This window comes from Cnephaeus nilssonii (genome assembly GCF_951640355.1).
Source record: "Cnephaeus nilssonii genome assembly, chromosome: 16".
Taxonomy (NCBI): Eukaryota; Metazoa; Chordata; class Mammalia; order Chiroptera; family Vespertilionidae; genus Cnephaeus; species Cnephaeus nilssonii.
In genome coordinates, this window is record NC_137087.1 from 44184523 (window position 1) to 44209959 (window position 25437).

A 25437-nucleotide genomic window follows, 5' to 3' on the forward strand; every position below is an offset into this window, starting at 1 on the left:
GGCTCCCCAGCTGCTTTTGGCCAAGCTATGGCTGGGGAGAACCCAGCTTTGGTCCAGGGGAGTTTAGGGTGGGGGTTCAGGGAGAGGTGGCAGAGTAGGCACTCGGCACACTGTACAGTCTGACAACTCCTGTGGACCTGATATGGGAGGGCTGGGCAGGGCAGCAGGGGAGCAGAAAGGAAAGTTTAGGTAGGGCAGGATGTGGACAGAATTGGCCAGCAGCCCCAGGGAGCAGGCACTAATGTGGCACCACTGAGACCCACAGGAGGAACCAGGTAGCCAAGGAACTGGCCTCTGATAGAGGCCTAGCCAGAGTCCAGGTCAGGGACAGAGGCTGAGCAGGGTGCCTGGACACAGCAGCATCCACACAGACTCTGTCTTCACTGTCTGTCCAAGTTAGCATTTTACTGCCCACCTGCCACCTGCTGTCCTCCTGCTCTGGTCTCAGTCCTGGCCCAGTGCAAGCAAAATGCCTCAGCTTGGCTTCAAGTCCCTCCTCCCTCTGTGGTGAAGTTAATTACTTCACCCAGTCTCCATGTTACACTCAGCCTCGGAGATTTGATGATTTTCCACCCTTGGAGTCAGTGGAACTGAAATTCATCTCAGAGCCAAGTTCAATTCTCCACAGGCTGGGTAATGCCGGTCCCAGACACCCAGCTTCTCCCCAGGTTGACCCAGACCAGGGGCTAGGAGTTCAGGGTCCACCTCTGGCTCCACCTCTGTCTAGTCCTCTGGCGCCCTATCCTGGGGCAACTTTCCTGTCTCTCCCCAGCTCCTTCAGAGGCTCTGGCTTCCTGAGCCAGGTCTCTGAGGCATGGCCAGCCTTGGGTCAGCCCCTCCAGCCCCAAAGCTGGGAGTAAGGGGTCCCAGCGGGAGTGCAAAGTCCTGGGGACCAAGCCAGGGGCCCTGCTTTACCCACTGCACTCCTCTGTGCCTCAGCTGGCCTGCACTGATGCTTCGAGTGTCCATGTGTCCCCCAGATGTGTCCGAGGGCTCAGTCCCCAATGGAGACTCCCAGAGTGGCGTGGACAGTTTGCGGAAGCACTTGCGAGCTGACACCTTCACCCAGCAGCAGCTGGAAGCTTTGGATCGGGTCTTTGAGCGTCCTTCCTACCCTGACGTCTTCCAGGCCTCAGAGCACATCAAATCAGAACAGGTGAGGAAGGCGCTTCCTGGGTGCAGAAGTGGAAAGGAGAACATGCACAGGGATCAGCCATGTGCACACCAGCATTGCATGTGCTGCTTATGGATGCACCGTGTGTGGGCCGTGTGAACAGGCTCACACAGCACATTACAGTAGAGTTGGGGCAAATCATTATGGCATATGGTAGTTAGAAATGGTGAGTTCTGGTGCGAGTGTGGCCTTGGGTCAGTCCTACTCCTTTCAGAGACGCAGTTTCCCCTTCTATAGAATGAAGGGCTTGGAAGTGTGATCTGATAGATTCCTTCTGGCCCTGCTATTACCTGCTTCTGGTGTCGAGTACTCAGGAACTTCCTTTTGCCATGTCCCTTGCCTAAATCCTCCCCTCCCCCTCAACCTGTCCTCCCCGCAAAGGTTCCTACAGAAAGTCTGTGCAAGCCCAAGGCACTCTTCTTGCCTGGCTGTCCCTGCCTCCTGCTCCCCAATCCAGCTGTCCAGTGTGACCCCAGGCAGGATGACAGCCGACCTCTCAGACCCAATACTCCCTGCAGATGCAGAACAGCCCAGAACACACAGCATAGGACGCAGCCCACAGCACACCCGCATAATACACAATGTGCAAACACATCTGCTAACTTCTCACATTTACCCTGGGCACATGTTCCCACACCACCACACCCACTGGCTCCCTCTCCCCCACAGCCTACAGTGCTCCCAGGATTCCCCCCACCAGCTCAGCACCCTCAGCCCCCTTCCACCCACACCTCAGTGTAGCCCACAGTGCCCACGCTCAAACACAGGAACACACCCCCATTCCTCCCACACCTCCAGCCCAGCCCAGGCCCACAACTACAGCATCACACGCTCAGCTGCGCTTGCACACACACATGGTGATGCACATACGCACAGCACATGCACACACGCACAGCACATGCACACACACACAGCACAGGCGCGCGCACACATGCACACCAGCACATATGCACACGTGTACCAGCGCAGCCCCACGGGCTCCGCACAGCACAGTTCCGCTCTAGGACTCCAACAGCTCACAGCCACTCGCCTTTCTCCCCGCCCGTCCTTTTATCCTATAAGCTGTTTGTCTTCATAAAACAAAAATCAAAAGTCTTTTTAAGGTGCCCTGAGCCATAAACCAACAAAGGAGGAGCCGGCCGAGGCAGGAGGCTCGGTGCACCCTCCCCGAGTCCCCGGCTGTATTACAATGAATAACCTTTATTTACTTTCATTAGACTATTAAACACCAGCACAGTCATTTTTCCCCCTGAAACTCGGAGCAGGGCCCATAAAGCAAATCCGAAGCCTAATTGAGTTCATTTTAATTTCTCTCCGATCACAGCGAATTACTCTGGTGATAAATCAGGGGGCAGCTTCACCCCCAGTAGAAGGCCTAATTTGCAGCTAATTACAAAACTGATTTCTACAGGAAGATCAATACGAGAAGGAATTGGAAATGACGAGGCAATCCCGTCCAGCCAGGGAGGGGAGGGGGTCCTCTGGGGGGGGGCCAGGAAGCGGAAGGGAAAAAAAGGACCCGAAAGAGCAAAAAATCAGTTTTAATTTAACGTAATATTAATCAGAGCAACTTTTCCTGCTTTGTGCAGGCTCCTGGCCTGCCCAGCTCTGGGGTCTGGCTTGGCGGTGGCTGCAATAAAAAGGCAATTACCCGAGTGTTTCGGGCAGGACACCCTTTCAGAGTCAATGACTGGCCCCCTCCCACCCTTCTGTTAGCCATGTGGACTCTCCCCCTCCCCAATTTCATACCCCAGTGCACAGACAGAGAGTGAGGGGCCCGTGGGGCTGTCTTTGTTTGTTTTTTTAAAAAGGGGCGCCAGCACCCCATCAGCCAGCCCAGCAGTGCCAGGCTGGAGGCCCCACTAGGCCCTTCTGCCATCATGTCATGGTCCACCCCTCCTCCCCAAGGCTCCCCACCCCAGGGGGACCTTAAAACACCCCTTGCCTCTCAGCAGGGGATCCTCAGTGCTATGCTCCACCCTTGGGGCTTCTTAGGAAGAGCTGCTACAGCAATACAGAGGGTGCTGGGATAACGACCCATAATGTATAGGCTGCACCTCAGCTTCGCAGTCAGGTCTGCATCCACCCATACAAACTCGCCCTCATTCTCCAGCCCGCCCCTCCCACCCTCCCTCCCTCTGCCTGGCCATCTCCTTCCACCCCATCTGGGAGGGCTCCCTGGTCCTCCTCCCCATCTGCACACCGAGCTCTTTCTCCGAGTGTGTGCATCAATAGAGAGCTGTCGCTTTTCTCTCTCCTCCCAGGGGAACGAGTACTCCCTCCCAGCCCTGACCCCTGGGCTTGATGAAGTCAAGTCGAGTCTATCTGCATCCACCAACCCCGAGCTGGGCAGCAACGTGTCAGGCACGCAGACATACCCCGTTGTGACCGGTAAGAGGGCCACCAGGAGGGTGGGAGTGTGGCTTCCAGTGGGAGCTCCTCAGCTCATGCGTCTGGGGCCCCGGGGGACAAGCGGGCCTCCTGCCATATCCGCAGAGAGAGTGCGGCTCCCAAACCCAGGGTGCTTCCCTAGCGGATGTGTGCAGATGTGCGGATAAGCAATGGTGGTCAGGGTCTCGGCGTCCTTCAGCCTGGAAAGGGAGTCACTGCTGGCTCTTTCTGCCAGTCCTCTTGCCTCTCTCTTTGCCTTTTTTCTTGCCTCCATCAAGGTGCCCAGCATTGTAAGCCTCTTCCTGGGACTCGTGCAGGAGGAGGCAGAGAGTAACTAGGCCAGGCTGGCCAGAAGGGAGCATGAGTGCCCAGGGTCCAGCCTCCATGCTCTTAGGTCCCCAGGGTTGTTGGGAACCTGCGTTCCTCTCCCACTGGGCAGCCTGGTGGCTGTGGCTTAGGGCTTCGGGACATGGCACCCAGCTCTTGGGTTATAGAAAAGCACAATGATCTCAGCCCTTTCCCGGCTTCCCAGAGAAATCACAGAGACCAAGGCTTGATCCAAGGCCACAGTCAATGCAGGGTCACATAATCCGGGTGCTCCCATGGGCTAGGATCAGCAGAGGCAGCTGGAGCGAAAGAAGGCCGGGATGTGGCGCAGTGGAGGGCCAGCCCATGAACGCTAGGCCTCAGAGCTGTCGGCTGTGGAAGGCGCCTGGCACTGCAGAAGGGTTTCCAGGCCAGAAAGTGCCCAAGTGGGAGAGACACACATTGAGGTGTTATTAAAATTCACCTAATTATTCTGGAGCCACTAAAGGCAATGTGCCGTTTGTTCCTTGGGAGACAGAATGATTGAGAAGGGTCTCGGTGGGGATTGGGAGACACTGAGGCGTTACCTGCCGAGCGAGGCAAGCGGAGGCGGCCTGGGGACCTGGCAGCAGGGTGGCAAGCGTCCAGCATCACAGCCCGTGGCAAGACCAGGAGCAGGCCTAGCCCCGCTCGCTGTAAGACAGGGCCCTGGTTCTGACTTGGAGCTGATCTGGGTATGGCTCAGGCCTGAGATGGGCAGCAGGTGTCCACCCAGCCACCACCTGGGAGGCTGGGAGAGCCCTGTTGTTAGCTTTCCCTCCAGCGGTGTCCTGGTACGATGTTTCCGGCCTGGACAGTGTTGAGCTCTGTGGCTAGACAATCAGAGGTTGGGTTCCGGAAGTGTCAGAGAACTGTTGGATCGGGCTTTTGAGAGTGACAATCTTTGCTGTGTCAGGGCACAGCCTATTATCAACTGACACTTGGCATGAGCTCTCCTTAGCTCAACGTGGAAGCTCTCTTGAGCTCCTGGGTATTGTGACCCTAGGCAGGGATGTGGCCCAGGCCAGGCCACCTTTCTCCTGATCTGCCGAGAGTTACGGTGTCACTTCCCATTGGGGCCACCCTAGGTAACTGGTGAAAGAGAGCCCAGGAGACGTTTCTCTAATCCCAGCTGTGCTCCCCTGAGCCCAGGGCCACAGTCCTGAAGGCAGGTGCTTCCTGGGCTGGAGAGATGGAACTTGGGGGCAGGGCTCCTGCTGCAGAAAAACTTGGGGCTGATGCAGAAAAGTCCCTCCACCTTGAGCCTCCCCCGCCCGCATTCCCCCCCCCACCCCCCCATGGCCCTGGAACAGTCCCAGCCCAGCCTGGGAACATCTCCGGCTGATCCATCTGGATCCAAGTGTGAGAAAAGTTCATTTCAGACCCAGCTTGACATTCCCAGGTGGCAAGTTAGCACTAACATCTCAATCTGTATGCGACATTTCAATCAAGCGAGGAGTAACAAAAGCAGAACCATTAACATTCGGAGCTGTTCACCAGTGGTAATGACGGGGAAACTCGCTCAGAAACTGGAAATTACCAAAAAGAGAGAAGTGTGGGGAGGTGTGGGGGAGGGGACGTAGAAGGGGATGGGGGCAGGGAATGATTTTTCTACACTTAGGCCAAGATCCAGTGTTTGGATGAATGGTGCCATTACCCGAGAAAGGGCTCCTCATTCTTAAAATGTTTTTACTGGCAATTAAACGGCTGCAGTTATTGATCTTCGTTGATTTTATGTCCTCCTAATTTGCATAATCTATTAAAGATGAATGATTCATGATGTGTTTATTATGGGGACAAACCGAATTTGCTGAAGGTACTGTCAAGGTGAGAACCAGGGCAGTGCCCAGAGATTTCATGGGCCATCTCAGGAGTGGGTCCAGCAGATTGGCCTTCAGGCCAGGACTTTGTGGGGAGCAGTGAGCAGTGATGCCAAGAGAGCAGACACAGAGTTCTCTAGAAAGATGTGGGCATCTGGGAGAACCAGGCTCCAAGCATGGCTGGGATCTGGGAGAGGCTGTGGTGTATTTGTAGAAATTCCCTCCCAAGATTCTTGAAAAGCTGACTTTGTTGGTGACTATGAAGGGCTTTGGTGGAGGAAGAAAAGGGAGGCCCTTTCGGGTAGGTGACTTGCCAGGTGTGTGTTCAATGTGAGCGGGCAGGGGGGCATCCTGTGCCTACAGCCTGGCTTAGGTGCACCAGTTCAAGGAGCCCTCTTCATTCCCCACGTCTCAGGCACCCAGCCTATCTTCCCTGGGGACAGGCAGCTGAAGCTGCAACCTCCGGGGATGAGTCCTGAGGAAACCAGCCCAGAATGCCCTATCCTGACATGAGGAGCCGACCTTATTGATATTCCTGCCACCTCCTGGCACTGGAAGCTGATTTCAAACTTCACCAGCCACTTGATACAGCTGTTCCACAAGGTCAGGACTGAGAGGAGAGAGGAGCTTGGACTATTGTGTGGAGGGGAGAGTGGGGCCCAGTGGGCCAGGACACAGCTAATCACATTGCAAGCAAGGGTGGCTGCCAGAGGCTGGGGCTCGGCCCGATAGCCTCCCCTCCCCACCTTCCATCATGGAACCAAGGAGAGAGACCGATTTTTCTGGGTAGTGTTTGCAAGTTCTGCCGAGATTTTAATTTCACTGCATCACAACTCAGCAAGCTGCCAAGTCAAGCTGGTTATTTAAATTTATCACCCACTTTCCCTTCCGCCGCTGGGCTGCTCTAGCTCAGCGGCATCTCTTCTCTCCAGCCCACTGCTCTAGGCTGCTGATCTGGAACGGAGCCGAGTCGCTCCTAAGTGATAAGAAAAAAGGGACCAGCTAGATGAGAGAGTAGGTTGGGGGCACTCTGGCCCCGGGCTTCCTCAGGTTGGCTGGCTGTGGCTGGTCCCTTTTTCTAACTTCTTATTCTTCCAAAGGACCCCCCAGGGAGCCGCCATCAACCCCTCAGTAGTCCCAGGGACCTCTGGATCAGGGCCTCTTCAGTGAGGACTCTGGCTCCAGCTGTGAATTAGTGCCTTCATTCCTTCAAGTCTCTCATCACTGGTAGAAAGAGCCCCTCTTCCCATGCCCTCCTCACCTTGAACCCTCCCTTCCTGTGCCGGGTCAGGTCTGCAGCCACAGAGGAACATGAGGGGACACGCATTAATGTTGATCTGGGAGAAGATGAGTACTAGTTTCAGGATTCTCAAAGTGCCTTGGAGATGCTTCTCAGCTTTTAGAGAGTCCTTGGCCTGGAGGTGGAGCCTGAATGGAATGAGATGGTGCTAGAGAGAGTTAGGGCTGTGCGGAGGCTCTCCGCGCTCATTCTAGAAGCTGAGGAATACACCGGTCTCCGGAGCTATTGCACTGAGCGGGCGTCACTGGCCTGTAGTGTGCATCACTGTCACGCACTGGGAAAGCTTCATGCGAATGTAGTTCTCACCCCTTCATTTTAGTCCCAGAGAGGTAATGGAGGAGTGAGACTGAGTTCCACAAGCAGAAGGTGAAAGTCACCAAAACACAGCTGGGTAAAATATAACAAGAATTGTTAATACATGACCACACCTCACTCTCTGGTACCAGAAATAGAGGGAAACCAGAGCAGTATGTGAGAGACTGACTGTTGGTATCACATTGGAGGCTGGGGTTGAACAAGGGCAAACTTTTTCTGCAGAAACATTCCCCAATCCAGGGCACCTGGGACTCCCACAGGGGAAAAAAAATCCACCACTAAAGATGAGCTCACTATAAAAAATTACACACCTCATATCAACACAAACTCTCATGAGGAAAGTTCACAGAAGCAATAATTAGGACAATTAATACCCCCAAGCACTGGAGAGCATAGATCAATGCAAAGCAACTATAAAATAAGCATATTTAATATTCTTAAAAAACATGAGAGAAATATAGTTTTGTGATTATCACAGATTTGGATCCTACTTCCCCTTCCCCACCGCTGCTCAGCAAATTGTGAGATATGGAGGTAATAAAGGATAAAAAAAAAATGGAGACCACACCTATAGTTTATTCTTTTGGAATTCGGGAGCCATGGAAAGGGGTGAACCTCAAGTAGCCTTTCAAGTAAAGTCTGTCCCCTGCTTAGCAACCAAGCTTCCAGACAGCTAAGTCTCAGCAGAGAATCTTCTGTTTTCTTTGGGAAAATGTCTGAACATTGGAAATAATGACAAAGGCAGTGCGTTCCTCCCCAGTGGCCTGGGAGCCTTGTTAGCTTCCCCACGCTGGTGGGAAGAAGGTAGTTTTATTCAAGAGTTTGGAAGAGACTTCTCTGGATGCCCAGAGAGAGACTGCAGCTCTGAAGGAATCCATAGCTAAGAACCAGGAGGAGATGTGGTTGCTGCCCAAAGCAGGGAGAGGGAGATGCTGGTTTGAGCAGAGGTGGGGAGCCCAGTAAGGCTAAGTTCAAAGAAAAGCAAGGGCTGGCCCCCAGGGCCTGGCAGCCCGGGAGAGCAGTGTGAGCTCAGCTTCTGAGAAAGGGTTGCGAGCCCTTAAGAAGCTCAGACTCCTTGCCCACATCTGGGGTGGTCAGCAAAGTGGCCTTTTAGCAGAGAGAAGTGTGGGCCCTGGGAAACCTTCCTCCTCCTACTCAGGGAGTCCAGGAACGGCCTCTTTCCTGTAGTTAACAACCCCCTTCCAATGTGACTGCATTTCCCTCCATAAAACAAACAGCTCAGCCCTTGGCCAGCCCCTGGGGGAGGAGAGGGCAATAAAGGCTGAGAAATGTTTTTGGAGGAGGCTGGGAGTCTCCTGGTCTTGTCTATCAGCTCAAAGCCCGATTAGCTAGAGGAATTTAGGGCACAGACATCAGAGTTCCTCTCCAACCTTGAAAGGAGAGGACTAGGGCAACATCACCATGTGGCAAATCAGAGAGCCCTTTACTGTGGAGGCCGAACCAAGCCAGAGGGTTTCTCCTCGGCACCCGTAGGCCCTAGACCCTTCATTTAAACTGAAAAGGCCCAATGGAAAGAAGCTAGCTTCCTCCAAACATCTTTGAGGCCTCCAGCCACATCCCCAAGGACCTCCAGCCACCAGACCTCATCTCTGATTTAATTATGGGGGCATTTCCATAGCAATGAGACATTGACAGATAATGCAGGTGCCCTGGGCCTGCAGCCTAGGGAGTCATTGGATCAGGGCTCTTTTTCTTCCTCCTTTATCTCATGCACCTCTAGAGGGAAAGAATATTGAAAATAAGAGGCATTAATCTACTCTAGGATGGGAGAGTCAGGTCAAATTTGAGCAGTATGAAAACTGCACCACCCCCGTCTCCAGCTCCAATCCCATGCCCAATGCCTGTGCCCACTGGCCTTCCCATTCAGCTGCCCTTCCCAGGAGGGTGCCTTGGGCAGAAGCACGAGGGGCTGCTAATGGAGCTGCAGGGGGGAGGAGAGTCATAGGGAGGTATGAAGGGCTCCCAGGCATCTCAGCAAAGATGTAATTCTATGGTGTTCTAAGCTGAGTTCAAATTTAGCCCATTACATTGGGCCTCTCTTCTTGACTCTTCGGTTCATCTTTCCCCTCCATCCATGAGACCCAAGGGCTGAACATGCCAAATGGACTGTGCTTGGTCCTCCATAGCATAGTTTCACCAACTCATTTAGAGATCAGGGAGAGAGGCCAGTTTAAATTTGAGTCAAACTATTTTCAAGAAACCATTGATCTTTATTTCAAGTGCATATAGTAGCCAACTCAGGCCAACAAAGGATTACCTAGTAGAAAACACGGCACTGCTTTCATGATTCGCTGGATTATAGGGAATGTTTAGGCTGCTGCAGATGTTTAGAGATGCTGGGGTGTCCCAAAGGAGAGTTCTCCTAAGGGGGGATCTCCCAGCACTAAGCTTGTTTGCTCCATTATTTGGCACTTCCTACGAAGAAAAGGTTGGCTACGTAAAAGTAAAGTCAATCAACCCAACCTTTTCTAAATGACCAGAAAGCCTAAATAGCGGTTTCCCAATGAATGTTACCGGTATGCATGGGGACCAAAGGCTTAGAAATGTCCTGGTGGCCTCAAAGCCACCTAGGCAAGACCTGAAAGCTTGTTTCCCTCAAAGAGCCAGCTGTCCCCCAAGGTGACAGGAAGACCCCACCACCACCACCACCACCACCACCACCACCACCACCACTGTCTCCCCAGGGTGATCAGAATCCTTCCTTCCCCCACATTAGCTGTAGCCTCAGGACAAACACGCCAGCACATTTCAACCTGAGCTTTGGGAGGCAAGCCCTGCCACTATTGTTGCTTCTGAGAGGGCTTTGCCGGCCTTCAGACTGGAATCCTCCCCTCTCCTCCCAGGTGGTGGCCGGGCTGGCAGGCGGGAGGGAGGAAATCCTGGGCAGGCTCAGAGAGCAGCCTAATGCTCCGGCAGCTTAAGTGGCCGTTTTCCTTGGGATTAGGGTTTCACTTACACAGAGCGCCTGAAAAACGCTGCGCCTTCGGAAGGATTAGAGCTGACAATTCAGTGCTCTCAGGGAACAAAATAAAGCCAGAGAGGAACTGGCAGAGCTGGAGTATCGGGAGACTGTGCAAACAGGCTTAACCTCTGCCCACCCAGCACGAGAGTGCCTCTTGCTCTGAGCCCATCAGTGAGCCTGGGCCCCAGCCTTCTAGAAAGCAAGCACCTGCCCAACTCCAATCTTCGTTTGCTAATGGAGCCAGAGAAGGCAGTGTGGGGAAGTGAAATGAGGAAAGGGCTAGGATGCCTTCCCATCTCTGAGCCTTAGTTTCTTCAGCTGTAAAATGAGGGAGTTAGACTAGGAGGTAACGAAGTTCCCTATCGGCCCTCGGAAAATGTGATTCTCCCACTCCCTAGCCTTATACTAGGATGCTGAGGCTGCAGATCCATCCATAGTCCAGCTGAGTTAGAAGGAAGCCTCCTCTTGTGGGGTCCTGGGCCAGCAGACTACCATGATGAAGGCCATGTGCTGTGAGGAGAAGGGGTGTGGACAGCATGCCTGTTTGTGTCCAGCCAATCGGCTGTGAAGGTGAAGACCTCACTGAGCCCACGCAGATCTGGGCAGCATCCCTGCCTAGGATACACCAGGGACTAAATTAAGGTCGAAATATCTGTGGGAAGTAAGATCAGCTAGGAGAGCAGCCACTCTGAGCTGCAGGCACAGCCCCCTCTGCTGGAACCCAGAGAAGACGAGCCTCAGGATGAGGAGCTGTGGGGCCAAGACTAGCTAGGGCTGGGGGACCTCACACCTGTGGAAGGACTTGAAAACCTGGGAAATAAGAAACAAAATGAAATATTTTTTAAAAAACTCTTTCCCTCCCCTTTTATTTTTCAAATATATTTTTATTGACTTCAGAGAGGAAGGGAGAGAGATAGCAACATCAAGGATGAGAGAGAATCATTGATTGGCTGCCTCCTGCACACCCCTACTAGGGATTGAGCCCCCAACCAGGGCATATTCCCTAACCAGGAATCAAACCATGACCTCTTGGTTCATAAGTTGACACTCAACCACTGAGCCACAGCGGCCTGGCATTCCCTTTCCTTTTAAAGCATCTTTTACAGACTTAAAGTTTGTTCCTTTAGTGCATTATGTAATTTGGATTGGTCATGTGATCATAATTGGTATAGTAAATGTAAGTGTATGGTATATTTAGGCAGCAATTACAAATCTAATAACTGTGTATTCTTGGAAGTAGTATAAATGCTTGTGTCAAATGCACCCACAGACTACCAACCTTGAAGCAATCTAATGCCTTCATTTTCATTACCTTATGAGAAGCAAGCAAACTTGAGGATAGGTTAGTAAAACAAGAGTTATGCTTTCTGGCCTTAGGGTCCTCCATAGTGTCAAGTGGGTAGCAAAAGTGCTCATTTTCAGAGAAAGATGTTGAGGAAAAGCATCTCTAAACGCATCAAATATAACTTTTGCTGTATAAATCTATGTCTAATAAGTCTTGCTGTCTGAGCCATCACTGAGCCAAAGCATCCCCCTGCTTTGGCAGCTTCCTTTTTGTCATTTCCTCGTTCTTCTGAATGCTGACATTTTTTTTTTTACTTGAGATAAGCCTCTTTGCTTCTTCACATGTTATTTTGCTGTTCTTTGTATGATCTTGTTTAGCAGGACCGTTCAAGTGGCTTCAAACAAATCAGTGCCTTCCCTACACCAAAGAACAGAAGTTCTTTTGGTCTTTTGTAAATACTGCTTATTAATCTTTGGGTCATGAATTCTTTTGAGACTATGATAAAAGCCATCTAGGTATTATTTATATATAAACATTTAATGTATGACTTTATATGGACTCCCTGAAGCACATCAGTGGAGTCCCTCAGGATCAGTGAACCCTTGCTGTGGAAAATGGAAGAACTTGAAATATGCAAGAAACAATAAGTGATAAGATGTTCTGTTATAGGAAGAATTTGCTCAGCATAATCCCACGTTACTTACCTGGACCAAATAGCTATGTATTTCCTGGGTCTACAATATTTGAGACTGTCATTCTAGAATCACCCACGTATACTGCTTGTTCTGTAGTCCAGGTTCTGCCATTTACTAGCTGTGAAATCTTTTTTTAAAATATATTTTATTGATTTTTTACAGAGTGGAAGAGAGAGGGATAGAGAGTTAGAAACATCGATCAGCTGCCTCTTGCACACCCCCTACTGGGGATGTGCCCGCAACCAAGGTACATGCCCTTGACCGGAATTGAACCTGGGACCCTTGAGTCCGCAGGCCAACGCTCTATCCACTGAGCCAAACCGGTTTCGACAGTAGCTGTGAAATCTTGAACATAATACTTAGCGCCTCTGAGTTTCAGTTTCTCGTCTATAAAATGGTGATTAAAAACAGATCAACATCATGGGTTGATATGAGCATTAAATGAGATAATACACATAAAATATTTAGGACAGTGCCTAGCGTACAGTAGGTGCTCAATGAATGCTAGCTAGCCTAGGTACAAGTAGAAACATAAGTCTGCCCTTGAATCTTAGACGAAACAGCGTAAGTTATCTGGTGACTGAAATTTTCCAATTTCTTAATGGTCTTCCACTTTGCTTTTCTCTGTACTTGTAAGAGCAACTTCACTTAGATTCTCTCCAAAACAGTTGATTCGATCTGGCCCATTTGGTAGGGAATGTCTGACAAAAGTGCACTGTCTGATTCAGATGTAGTGATTGCTGTAGAAATTGGCTTTAGAATCTTCAGGGACTTCTGCAGTTGAACTGAGAAGACATCCTCATCAAGTACAGTGCTTCTAACACTTCTGGGTACTTTAAGATTCTCAACTACTACTGTTTCTTGAAGATCCTCTTTTGTTTTTTAGAAAACTCTCAAAGGAGATTAATACTCCTCCACCCCATGGAGCTTTGCTACAGACTTTCAGTGTCAGTATTTTATCCTTTGTGTCCTCTTTTTTCTTGCCTCGTCTTCATGATGGCCGTGGCAATGTGAGATTTTGCTTGTTGGGTGACTTCTTTTCCTCTGGCTCTTTTGGGAGTACCTGACTTCATGGTATCGTTATAAGGTGGTGTGGTACAGACGTAGCTTCAAACTTTGGCTCTGTCCTTTACCAGCTCTGGGGCTAGAGGAAAGTCATTCTGGCTCTGCGTGCCTCCATTTTCTCAACTTTAAAACAAGCAAGTTAGACTGATCATCTCAAAGGCTCTTCCATCTTTAAAACTATAATCTTAGGAAGCAAGTCTCCAACGTGAAATGTCCATCCTCTTGTAATATGTGGCATTTTATCCATTTGTGATTCTTGGGACTGTTTTTATGTTACTGGCATTGTCAGTGAGCAAAGCAAATGCTTTACTGCTTCCTATCTCCTGTTGGAGGGCACATATTTTATAACTGATGTATTTTGCTGTGTAGCTGGGTGTTTTTTTTCCCTCTCTCTCTTTCTAAGCTTTTGCTTGTTTAAGGAGGTGGCTGTGCTGTCTTAGAGTTTAGAGTTTGTCTCCACTCCCATTTGTCCATCTGTCTGTAGTAACACAAGACCCAGTGCTCTGTCGATTCTTCCATGCACTGATTCCATTACCCATTCATATTCTCTCACTAAAAGAGGCTTGCTCAAAGAATGCTGCTGGGCAAATGGTATGACAGTCTTAGTAATTTGAAAACTTCCTGCAGTATGCGTTTTCCATTATTGACAATGGTGTTCCGGGAGAATATATGGCTCTGGCAAGAGTGTGGTCAATGTTTTCCTGCTCTTCAGGTGTCACCTGTGTACTAATGAAGCCATTGAGAGTGCTTTGTATGCAGTAGCTTGCACCTTTGTTGGCTTAGGCATCCTGAACAGGCACCTCTTTGTGGTGATACTGATGTTCCAGAATCTGGAGCAGCAGCAGCAGCAGCACAGCTGTGTGATGAGCATCAGGAAGCTTGCGTGTTTTTCCTCATCACGGGTTTCTTCTCTCACATTCTGAAATGTCTGATAACCACCAAGCTATCTGTATCTATGAGTTGTTTTTTGTTTTGTTTGTTCACTTGTTTCTTCTTTTGTTTATATTCTACATATGAGTGAAGTCATACAATTTTTGCCCTTTCTTTGCCTGACTTATTTTACGTAGCATAATACCCTCGAGGTCCAGTCATGTTGTCACAAATGGAAATATTTCATCTTTTTGTATGGCTGAGTAGTATTCCATTGTATATATACCACATCTTCTTTATCCCTTCATCAGTCAATGAACACTTGGGTTGTTTCCGTATCTTATAAATAATGCTATAATGAACATAGAAGTGCATATATCTTTTTAAATAGGTGTTTCTGTGTTCTTCAGATAAAGATATTGAATGATAATATTGTACACCTGAAACTTAGATAATGTTATAAACCAATGTTACTTAAAATTTTTAAAGTTCATTTTGAGAAAAAAATAGAGTGACAACTTGACTTTAAAAAAAAGTCTGGCTCTAGCCGATTTAGCTCAGTGGATAGAGCATCGGCCTGCGGACCAAAGGGTCCTGGGTTTGATTTCGGTCTAGGGCTCCTCCCCGGCCTGGGCCCTGTTTGGTGCTCGTGCAGGAGGCAACCAATCAATGTGCTTCTCTCACATTGATGTTTCTCTCTGTCTTTCCCTCTCTCTTCCACTCTCCCTAAAAATCAATGGAAGAATATCCTCAGGTGAGGATTAACAATAACAAAAAAAAAGTCTGAATAGCACTTTACAGATTCCGTGTTTAAAGTGGAATTCAGAAATGTGTCTTTCAGTCAACAATTCTGTGGGTGACCTTCAGCAGGCCAAAGTTTCCATATGTTGAAAGTTGGCAAAAGAAAAAGCCAGTAGAAATAAAAGTTGGCAAGAAAATAACCCAGTGGAACTAAACAAAAAACCCTGGAGGTGTACCTCCAGGTTAGCTGGAAACACCTTTCCAGTCATCCAGCCTCTGAAGCTAAGGACGGGATTGTGTGACAAAAACATATTACAAGGAATTCATGTGTGACAGGTTGTGGAAACCATGCAGCTGAAAATCAGAATTCAGATGCATTTAAATTCCTGTTTATTAAGAAAGAAGCATACTTCTTTTCCTAGCTGCTTTGTATCCATTAAGATCACAAGACCAAGAGGAATTGGGTTTCTGTATCTTTTACATTCTCTTTAACTCTCCTCTGTCTTGGTCCTTTTTTTTCTCTTTCTTTTTTAATATGTTTTTATTGATTTCAGAGAGGAAAGGAGAGGGAGAGATAGAAATATCAATGATGAGAGAGAATCATTGATCAGCTGCTTCCTGCACACCCCCTACTGGGGATCGAGCCCACGACCCAGGCATATGTCCTTGACCAGAATCAAACCTGGTACCTTTCAGTCCATAGGCCGACGCTCTACCCACTGAGCCAAACTGGCTAGGGCTGTCTTGGTCTTTTTTTGACCAATAAATAGCATATTATTAATCTCTCTAGGAATTTATAGATATGGCTGTCATTGTCCACTTCAGGTCCACTTCTCTGAGAAGTGGTCAGAAGAGTAAACCATTTATTGACAATAGAAGTCAATGAAAGAAAACCCACAACAAAGAAAACAGATTCTTTCTGCTATCTCTCTGGGAGTCTAAAGCAATCTCTTGTTTAATAGTTCCACGCTGTTGTTTATTCTTGAGTTTTACAATGTAAGATATTGGCTATAATAGATAGGTTAGAGAAAAATTATTCTATTGCATGAGAAAGCTGAGTCACAATATATGAGTCCCTTACTGTTAATCTTTCGTCAACCTGTAAACATTCATAATCCACTGTTCAAACTATTTTTAGAGAAAAGGCAGATTCAAACATTTACATCTGTCCAAGCCTTTACCTCTTCAAAGGAGACCAACAAATATGAAACAATTAAAAAACAATATAGCCCCTTCTATTGTTTTTGTCGGCTATAAATGCATAGAATGATGGAGAATTAATCAAGTATTTATTGAGCATCTACCATTTCTCAACTGTGCGAGAAAGCGCAGAAGACAGGACCCTCAGTTTGATTATGATCTGCTTGAAGAAGCAAGCCATGATACGAAACAACAGGGCTAGTGTAGTATGAAATATAATGACATACTCATCCATGGAGCACAGACACTACATAAGTTTAGGAGAGAGAAATTCTGATGGGTAGAATAGTAGGGGTTTGAGCTGGAAGGAGAAGGAAACTATGAGTAAGAAGATGAAAACGATATGGCAAAAGCACAGAGGTTTCACAGCAACATGCCAGTGAAAACAGTCAAACTAAACCAGGAGGGGTGCAAATCCGAGCTGAGAAAGCTGGCTGGGGAGGAGTACCTGGGAGGCTGTGGAAGCCTGGCAGAATTTAGATTCAAACTGTAGTCTACACGGAATCAATGATGGTGTTTACAAGGGAAGTGATGAGAGCAGTGTTTTACGAGGACAAGCCAAGCATCCACACTTGGGAGAGACCTGAGAGGGAATGTAGAGGCGGGGAATATAAGCAAGAAAAATGTTGTGGCAAACCAAGGGCAGGTCTTAGGAGCTGAGCTATGGAGGTGGTGGAGGAAATGGAGAAGGGACAGATGTGACAGACATTGCTAAGAGGAGCTGAGCACACTTGGTGACTGACTTCATATAGAGGGGGAGGGAAAAGGCCATGTCAAGAAAGACTCCAGTATTTTTGGTCTCATGGTCTTCAAGTATGTTGTTGGTAGAACTGATAGTGGAGACAGTGAATCAGCTTTTATTCCTGACAAGTGTGAGGTGACAGTGGGACAGCTAATGAAAATGTTCAGCAGGAAGCTAGAAATACAGAAATCTGAACTGTATCTCTGTAGTCTGAGGGTAGGAAAGGTGAATCACTCAGATATGTTAAGGTGGGGATGAGGAAACTCACAGGTCTCAGAAAAGTAGGGGGTGAGGTCAGTTTCAAGGTGAGAGTGGCAAGGAGAGAGAGAGAGAGACAGACAGACAGACAGACAGACAGACAGACAGACAGACTTTGGAATAGCCATTAGGAGGCTGAGGATCAGTGAAAGTGAACTGGGCCAGATATGCATAAGTTCCACAACTTCCTCCAGCCACATCTTGCCTTCCCAGGGTTGGACAGAGGCACTAGAGTGGGAGAGGGCACTGGATGAAAAGGAGGATAAAGGGAATTTGGAGAGGATGAGTGGGACCCAGGAGAGCATCAAGTAGTGTCTAGGGCATGAAAGTGTGGGAGAAGAGAGAGGGCCATTTTTGTTGTTGTTAATCCTCACCTGAGGATATTTTTTTCCATTGGTTTTTAGAGAGAGTTGGAAGGGTGAGAGACAGAGAGAGAAAAACATCGACGCAAGAGAGACACATCAATTGGTTGCTTCCTGCACGCGCCCTGACAGGGGCCAGAGATTGAGCCTGAAACCAAGGTACTTGCCCTTGACCAGAATAAGACCCTTCAGTGACCCTTCAGTCGTGGGCTGACACTCTCACCACTGAGCCAAACCGGCCTGGGCATGAGGGTAAATTATTATGACTAGCAATTGGAGGATACTAAAATACAAAAAGAGGTGGTGACCTCTTCATGGTGGTAAAGGGGACAGGCAGGGAGGGAGGCCACTCACTCAGGTGCAGGTATGTTGAAGAGGAGATGTCTGTGGACCATGGGTATTTTTCTAATGTTGACTTGATTTGCCTTCCCATTAAGGAAAGCCCTGCCTCCCACTCTCCAGGCCCTAGCTAATAGAGGACTCTCAGGACAGATGTCCAGCAGTTGTTGCGGGGGGGGGGGGGGGGGGGGATTGTGGTGCAGATTTTGGAACTTGATCTGATCCACTTGCACTGTTGGTTCCAAAGCTTCTGATTCACTTCAGAGATGGTTTTCTGTCATTTAAATGCCATAAACACTAACAGCAAAATAGCTCACTGGCTGGCCCCCTGCTCTCCACACCTGCCAGGCCTAGCACCTGCAGCATCTCTTGGAGAGGAAAAGAAAGACCCATTATCCCATGTGGGTGGTGGTGGGTATCTTCCAAACCTGAAGGAAAGATAGGGTGTTAGGGAAGAGAGAGATGAGCAAGATCATAGAGGTCCATTTGGTTACTGGAGAGACCACAGCTGAAGACCTTGCTGGGAAGAAAGAGTAAAGCCAGGTCATCCTCCCTCCCTTCTCCATCTGGGTTCGGGCTACAAAGAGACACAAGCAAAGGCAAACACATACACACAGAGAAAGAGCTACACAGAGTGGAGGTGCATACACAGCTGATCATAGGACAGACATTTAGGTAACGAGCTTATACACTTGTAAAGGCACACCCGGATCTGCTCATCACATGCATCTCTGTGTGTCTACACACAGTTCTTTCTTCTCCAAGGGCTCTCTTCCCACGGAGTACCCTGGTGTGAGTAGAGGCAGGCCCCTCTCTGCCAGGCCTCACGCCTTCCCCTTTGTGTTTTTCCAGGTCGTGACATGGCGAGCACCACTCTGCCTGGTTACCCCCCTCACGTGCCCCCCACTGGCCAGGGAAGCTACCCCACCTCCACCCTGGCAGGAATGGTGCCTGGTAGGTGACAATGCTGCAGCTGCCTAATTTATGTGGGGGTAACTAAATTGTGGGTGAGCTGCTGAGTGGTCTTTAGTCTGAGGCTGGGGGTGGGAAGAGATCCAACATCCCCTCCCCGCAAACCACTGCTATTCTACCCCTCCCTCTCCCTAGAGCTGCAGTTGGTCCCTCGTCCTCCTTCATAAGCAACCTAGGGAAGGGGCCTGCAGAAGGGCCCCTGAGTGCACCCCTGTATGTCATGGCCCCTTCACAGGGCCCACCCACCCACCCAAGCTTGTGCCCAGGGAGCACTCAGCCTCAGCTCCACCCTCAGTGCCCCAGCCCACCCCCAGCCAGCTGACACTGCTTGGAAGAGCCTGCCCTGGTTTCCATGGAAACTTGGATCCAAGAACCATTTCCAGAGACATGTCAGTCACTCAGACAAAGCCACCCTGGTCCACACCAACCCACAGGGAAGACCAGTGTTAAGAACCTACCCCACCCTAGAGGGGAGAGGGAACCTACCCCACCCCGATTGAAAGAGGAGCAGGGGGACAGGCTATGGCAGGAACCAGAGAGGCTAGCTCCAGAGAAATAAGCTAAAGCACCCCACTTGTCCTCAGAGGAACCAGGCTCTTTGCTCCTCGGAGTGCAGACATCCCCTGGCTGAGCGCAGCTGGGTTACTGAGTGAATCAGAGAGGCAGAGGTCGCTTTTAGGCTCTGGGTATTGTGCTCTTCCCAGCCCCTCACCTCAGGTTGGGAGCCAGACTTGAAGCCAAAGAGAGTTGAAGCGCCTATTTGCATAAACACCGGAAAACTCCTGTTTAATGAGAGGGAGACTCCCTGGGCCTGCACCCGCTCCCCTGGTTGCCTTCTTGTGTGCCCCGTCCCTGAAGCTCAACTCTCATGGGAGGGGGGTGGGCAGAAAAGGGTGACTGCCCCCCTTCCTGGGCTGTCCATCCAGGGACAGCCTGGATAAGCAGAGTTGGGGGAGGGGCATGGCTAAGAGGGCATTGCTGCCGAGTGTGGTAGATTGGGGGGCTGAAGAGACTTAGAGGAGCTGGGCAGGGTGAGCTGAGGGGTGTGGGTGAGGAGAGCCGCACCCAGATGTGGTGTAGGGGGAGTAGACGTGTTGAGAGCAAGGAGACTCTTCCTGGAAGGTCCCAGCAGTGAGCTGGCGGAGGCTGGAGAAGGTCTTGGAGAGGTGGGGTGAGGGAGGGGGGAGTCTGTAAGGCGGTGGGGATGAGGGGAGCGCAGAGAGCTCGCGGTGGCAAGGGGGGAGTCGTTAAACAGAATCTAGTGCTGATGAGGAAATTACACTTGTTTCATTAGCGATGGGGAAGGAGATAGCTCAGTTCCTCTTGGTCACAGTTGAGCTCAGAAGCTCATTATCCTGCTGCACGCATGCTTTCCCTCCTCGTCAATAAACAGGCTTTCCAGTGGCTGCATCCCCCACCCCCACCCCAGCTCCCTCTCCGAGAGGGGCCCCTTCTCCTCTACTTAACCCGCGGTTAGGGATCACTGTAAACAGTCTGGGGTCACCACACAGGAGAAAGGGCGAGGGGGACACCCGGAGATCTGGCCTTTCTCCCGTGGAGGGAGTGAAGCGGCTTTCGACGGGCTGGGAGCCCGCGGGGCGCTCCGCTCACCGCTCACGGCTGGGCAGGCCGTCCGCCTGCTGCCCGCCACCTCCTTCCCCCGCTGCGTGCCCCACAAGTCCGGTCTCTCGGAGGGAAAGGTGGGGGGGGGGGGGTGTCCCAGCAGAACCCAAGCCCCTTGCTTTGGCACAGCGCTGAGATGCCATTTTTAGGACTTTCTGGGACAACGTGTCCCCAGGGCCTGCCTTCGCCACCCTCCCCCGCTTCCACCCCGTGGGGCGATGGCTCCCAGAACCAGAGTCTGCGCTACAAAGACCCGGTCCTCCAGCGCAGCGGGGTAGGCGTGCCTGGCCCCGGAATAAACCCTGCTCGGGTGGCCAGAGACGCCCCCGCGAGGTGTCGTGGGAGAGCACCGCCCGCAGGTCTCTCCATCCCGTGTGCGAGGAGGGTCGTGGGTGCTTCTGCATCCCCCCGCCCCCCGTCCACACGCACCGAGGGCTCCCCCACGCGGACTCAGTGGATCGCTCCGCCTTCGCCTGCCCCGCAGCCTGCACCATCGGGTCCGCCGCGGGGTCGCGCGTGTCTGACCCCCACTCCCCCACCCTCCCGCAGGGAGCGAGTTCTCCGGCAACCCGTACAGCCACCCCCAGTACACGGCCTACAACGAGGCTTGGAGATTCAGCAACCCCGCCTTACTAAGTGAGTACGCCACCCGGCAGGCCGGCGGCCCCGCGTCCGCCCGCCGCCCGCCGCCCGCTGCTCCTCGACGCGTCCGACTCCCAGCCCCGGACCTGCGGGTGCCGGCGGGCAGCCCCGTAGTGCAGCGCGGAGGCCCGGCGTCCTTGCGGACCCCCGCCCTCCCTTCCCCTCCTCTCCCTCCCTAGTCGCTGAAAGGGCCCGGCTGCCCCACCGTTAGCCTCCCCGGAAGGTCCGCAGTCGGGCGGCGTGGTCGCCGATGGGGTCCCTCCCCTCTCCCCTCCCCCCAGGGAATGCAGCTCTCCTAGCCCCTCAGCCCAGCCAAGGTCTTCCGGCCCAGACCCCACCAGCCCCGAGCCCCGGGAGGTCTTTGCTTTGCTTTCCTCTTTTTGTTCTCCTGTTTGTCCTCTCACCCAGCCCATTCTTCTCCTGTGTTAACTTCCAGGTTCCCCTTATTATTATAGTGCCGCCCCCCGGGGTTCCGCCCCTGCCGCTGCTGCCGCTGCCTATGACCGCCACTAGTTACCGCGGGGACCACATCAAGCTCCAGGCCGACAGCTTCGGCCTCCACATCGTCCCCGTCTGACCGCCCGCCCCGGAGGGAGGGAGGACCTACTCGCCTCGCAGCCTCCTGGCCGCCGCCCCAGCCCCTCCCCCACCCAGGACACCCGCCGCCCTTCGCGCCGCCCGGTCCGAGGCCGGACGGGACTAGGGGAGCCCCGGGCGAGACCCTCGGGCCCGGCTGGGCCCAGCGACCCCGCCCCTCTCCGCCTGCCTGGACTGCGAAGTGCATCGAGGAGGGCTCGCCCCGGCCTCGCCCCGGCCTCGCTCGAGCTGAACCCGAGCCGACCAGCGGCCACCACGCGGGCCCCGGGCCGGGCCGCCGCTGCGCGCGGGGACACGTTCTGTGACACACAATCAGCGCGGACCGCCGCGCCGCCCAGCCCCGGAGCAGCCCGACGCGCCAGGAGGCCTCGCCGGAGGGACTGGGCGAAGGAAGCGAAGAACAAACTGGTTTTCTGCAGGAGGAGGGAGAGCCTCCCGCCTGACCCTGGGGGGGGGGGGGAAGCCCTTACACCCGCGCCAGCCGGACTGCCCCCACCTTCCGAGTGTGCCCCGCCCCGAAAGGTGGAGTGGCGTGGGGGCTGGGCTCTAGCGAAAAAGGTGGGGGTCGTCAGGTCTCTGCAAGGTTGGGACCCAAGGCGCGCAGGCCCCAGCAGCCCGCACCCACGGAGCCCGGCTCTGGGCTCCCCCCTGCTCCGCTAGAGCCCGCTCCCCAGGGCCCAGGCACCTCCTGCTAGTGAGGAGACTCTCAGCCCCACCTTGCCCCTACCTCAGCGTCTGTGCCCTCCCTGCCGTCCCTCCTGCCCGTCCTTCCCTGTCCCACGGCGCTCGGCACCGCTGCTCCGTCTCCCCCCCGTCTCACCACCCCACCGGAGGCTCTCCGGCGCCGCAGGACCAGTTTCCACAGGCCTTGGGCCCTGTCCCTCCCCCGACACAGACTCTGGATCTGCCGAGGGCAGGAGCAGGGTCTGAGCTGACGTCTGCGCTGCGGCGGGGTGGAAGGGGGGGGCTGTCCACTCCACCCCCAGCTCCTCCTCCGGCAGGAACTGAACAGACCCGCAAAAAAAGTCTACATTTATTTAATACGATGATCTTTGCAACAAGGAACAAAACAAAAACCCAACAGGCTGCTGCTCTGTAGAAAGATGATGTGTGTCGTGTGAAGGCGAACCCCACTGTATATAACCCCGCCCCGTCGCCCCGCCCCGCCCGGTAGAGTCCCCGACGCCCGTCCGCCCGCCCGCCCGCCCGCCCTGCCTGTAGATACGCCCCGCTCTCTGTGCTGTGAGAGTCGCCGCTCGCTGGGGGGGTTGGGGGGGTTGGGGGGGGAGGGGGGACACAGCTACACGCCCACTAAAGCACAGCACGTCCTGGGGGAGGGGGGTGCATTTTTTATGTTACAAAAAAAAATTACGAAAGAAATCTCTATGCAAAACGACGAACATGGTCCTGTGGACTCCTCTCGCCTCTGTTTTGTTGGCTGTTTCTCTGTAATTCCACGTTTTCATTCGCTCATCTTTCTCCTGCGCATCTCTCCCCTTTCGCCATCCCTTTCTCCTCTGTCCGTTTCTCTCCGTCGTTGTCTCTGTCTCTGTCCCCCCCTGGGCCTCTCTCCTCAGCCCAGCCCCGGCCGCCTGGCCCTTGCAGGCTGACTCCGAGGCGGCGGCTCCACTCCCGGGCTCGTCCCCTCGAGGCTGTGCCCCGTGCGCCCCGGGCCGCCCCGCCCCGTAGTTGCTCTCTCGGTAGCGGCGATGCGCCCTGCATGTCTCCTCACCCGTGGATCGCGACGACTCGAAATAACAGAAACAAAGTCAATAAAAGTGAAAATAAATAAATAAAAATTCTTAAACAAATACGAAAGGCTTGGAGTCCTCGCCCAGATCTCTCTCCCCTTCGAGCCTTTTTATTTAAAAAAGGAAAATGAGAAAAGAGAATGGTTTAAGGGAACAACCGGCGCCTAGCCAGGCTCCAGTGGCCTGAGCGGGGCGGCAAGGGCACCGAGGTTCGAACTCCGAGGCTCGACCCATTCCAGTCCTGGGGGGGGGGGGGCGGTCTGGCCAGGGCGGTGGGGGGGCGGCCACCAGCGCCAAGACCCAGCCGAACCCTGGAGAGAGAGCCCCCCCCCCCCCATAGCTCTGGTCTCCCTGGCCACTTTAAGCGCGTCGGTTCGTTTTGATTCTTTCCTTTTTCTTTCTTTTTTTATTGTGCACATGAGAAATAAATAATAAATAATAATAAATAAATAAGTAAATAAATAATAATAAAATTTTGTATGTCACTCCCCATGGCTCCAGGTTTGTCTCTCCCTGTCTCTGGGACAGGCCTCCCCTCACCCTGGTGGACCCCCAATAACCCCCCCAGTGATCCTCCCAAAGACACCCCCCCACGCCACCCCTTTACCAAGACCCTCGTAGGCAGCTGAAAGCAGGCGAAGGCCCAGACCAGGGGGCCCTTCCGTAGCCACCCGCCCTTGGGACAAGGAGCTTTCCAAAACTTAGTAACTTCGGGTTACACCTCTGTACCAGGCCGATGGTCGCCCTGCCTCTCCACCCGCACCCAGATTTAGGGTTTAGAGGCCCTCTCCCCGTGGGCGGAGGGTGGGGATTGTTTGCGGTCCTGCCTCCTTTCTCCAATCCTCCGCGCAGCCGCAGTTTTATCCCGAAAGTCTGCACCGAGACCGCTTGTCACAAGTTTCCTGCCGTCACTGAGCTCCGCGTAGACGCGGGTAGCACCTGCCAGCTCGCCGGGCCTCGCGCGCCCCCTGTGCCTTTCGGCGTCCCGGGCCTTGCCAGCAGCAATTAGGACTGGTGTGGTCTGGTTGTGTCCCCGGAGGAGCCTGTGGGTCCGTGGGCTTCCATTCCTGTTGAACCGCGTGGGTCTAGATGTTCCTAGGTGGGCCTGGTGCGGGGAAGCGGGAGAACTGCTTGCTTTTTCCGGACATTCTTACTGCTCTTGTGCGGAGGGGCAGGGGGGAGGGGACTGGACAGGGCGGACGTGGGGAAGCAGCGAAGGATCTGTGCCTGCCCTGTGTCTCTGTTCCCATGTGGGGGAAGGATGGGGTGATTGTCCAGGATTGCCCGGGCAGCATCTGAGATACTTGGAAGGGTCTTGATCCTTTCAACAACCCCTCAACTCCCGCCCTCCCAGAAAGGCTGCAACCTTCACCTGATCTCGCCCATGGAGACTTTTCGTCCTCTGCCCCCAGGATACCTTCCCTACTCAGCTCTTAGCTGGGCCTCCTCCCTCGTGGAAGGCGCTTGATACTCTGAGCTGCCAGGCATCCTCTTGGCTGAGAGCAGTGTGTCCCAGACACCTCCTTCCCTCCAGGATCCCAGAGGCCTTTCTTTCCCCAAGCCTATTTGCCTAGCTTCACCCCCTGTGACACGTCAGGAGGATATGCAGGATCCCCAACAAATCAGCAAGCCCCTAAGTCTATCCCCTTCTTCCTCCCTCCCTTCCTGTGCCCCCTCCCAATTCCCCACCTCAGCAAATGACAATCCCACCTTCTGACCTTGCTTGGTACTGCCCCTCTTGACTGTCATTTTCCTGGAAAGGTGATCTTCAAAGTTATTTTAAATCATACATCCTATCAGTAAAAAGAATTCTTAATGTGTACCTCCAATCCTATATAATAAAAGGCTAATATGCAAATCGACTTAGGGCGGAATGACCGGTCACTATGATGCACACTGACCACCAGGGGGCAGACACTCAATGCAGAAGCTGCCCCCTGGTGGTCAGTGTGCTCCCCCAGGGGGAG

The 25437-nt window shown here is 52.4% G+C and overlaps 1 protein-coding gene across 18 annotated transcripts in view; it reads left to right on the forward strand.

Moving 5' to 3' along the window:
• PAX2 (paired box 2) overlaps nt 1–24039 on the forward strand; it is a 91365-nt gene extending 67326 nt beyond the window's left edge. For 6 of the 18 annotated variants that reach the window (XM_079793884.1, XM_079793885.1, XM_079793873.1 and 3 more), the window contains exons 8-12: nt 981–1156; nt 3439–3565; nt 18738–18839; nt 21030–21116; nt 21578–24037. In XM_079793884.1, coding sequence (XP_079650010.1) covers nt 981–1156; nt 3439–3565; nt 18738–18839; nt 21030–21116; nt 21578–21699 — 614 coding nt within the window. In that variant the 3' untranslated portion in view covers nt 21700–24037. Of the gene's footprint in view, nt 1–980; nt 1157–3438; nt 3566–18737; nt 18840–21029; nt 21117–21558 lie in introns of all 18 variants that reach the window. The other 12 variants (XM_079793886.1, XM_079793870.1, XM_079793877.1 and 9 more) reach the window with 8 other exon arrangements.
• Nucleotides 24040–25437: the final 1398 nt, after the last annotated feature.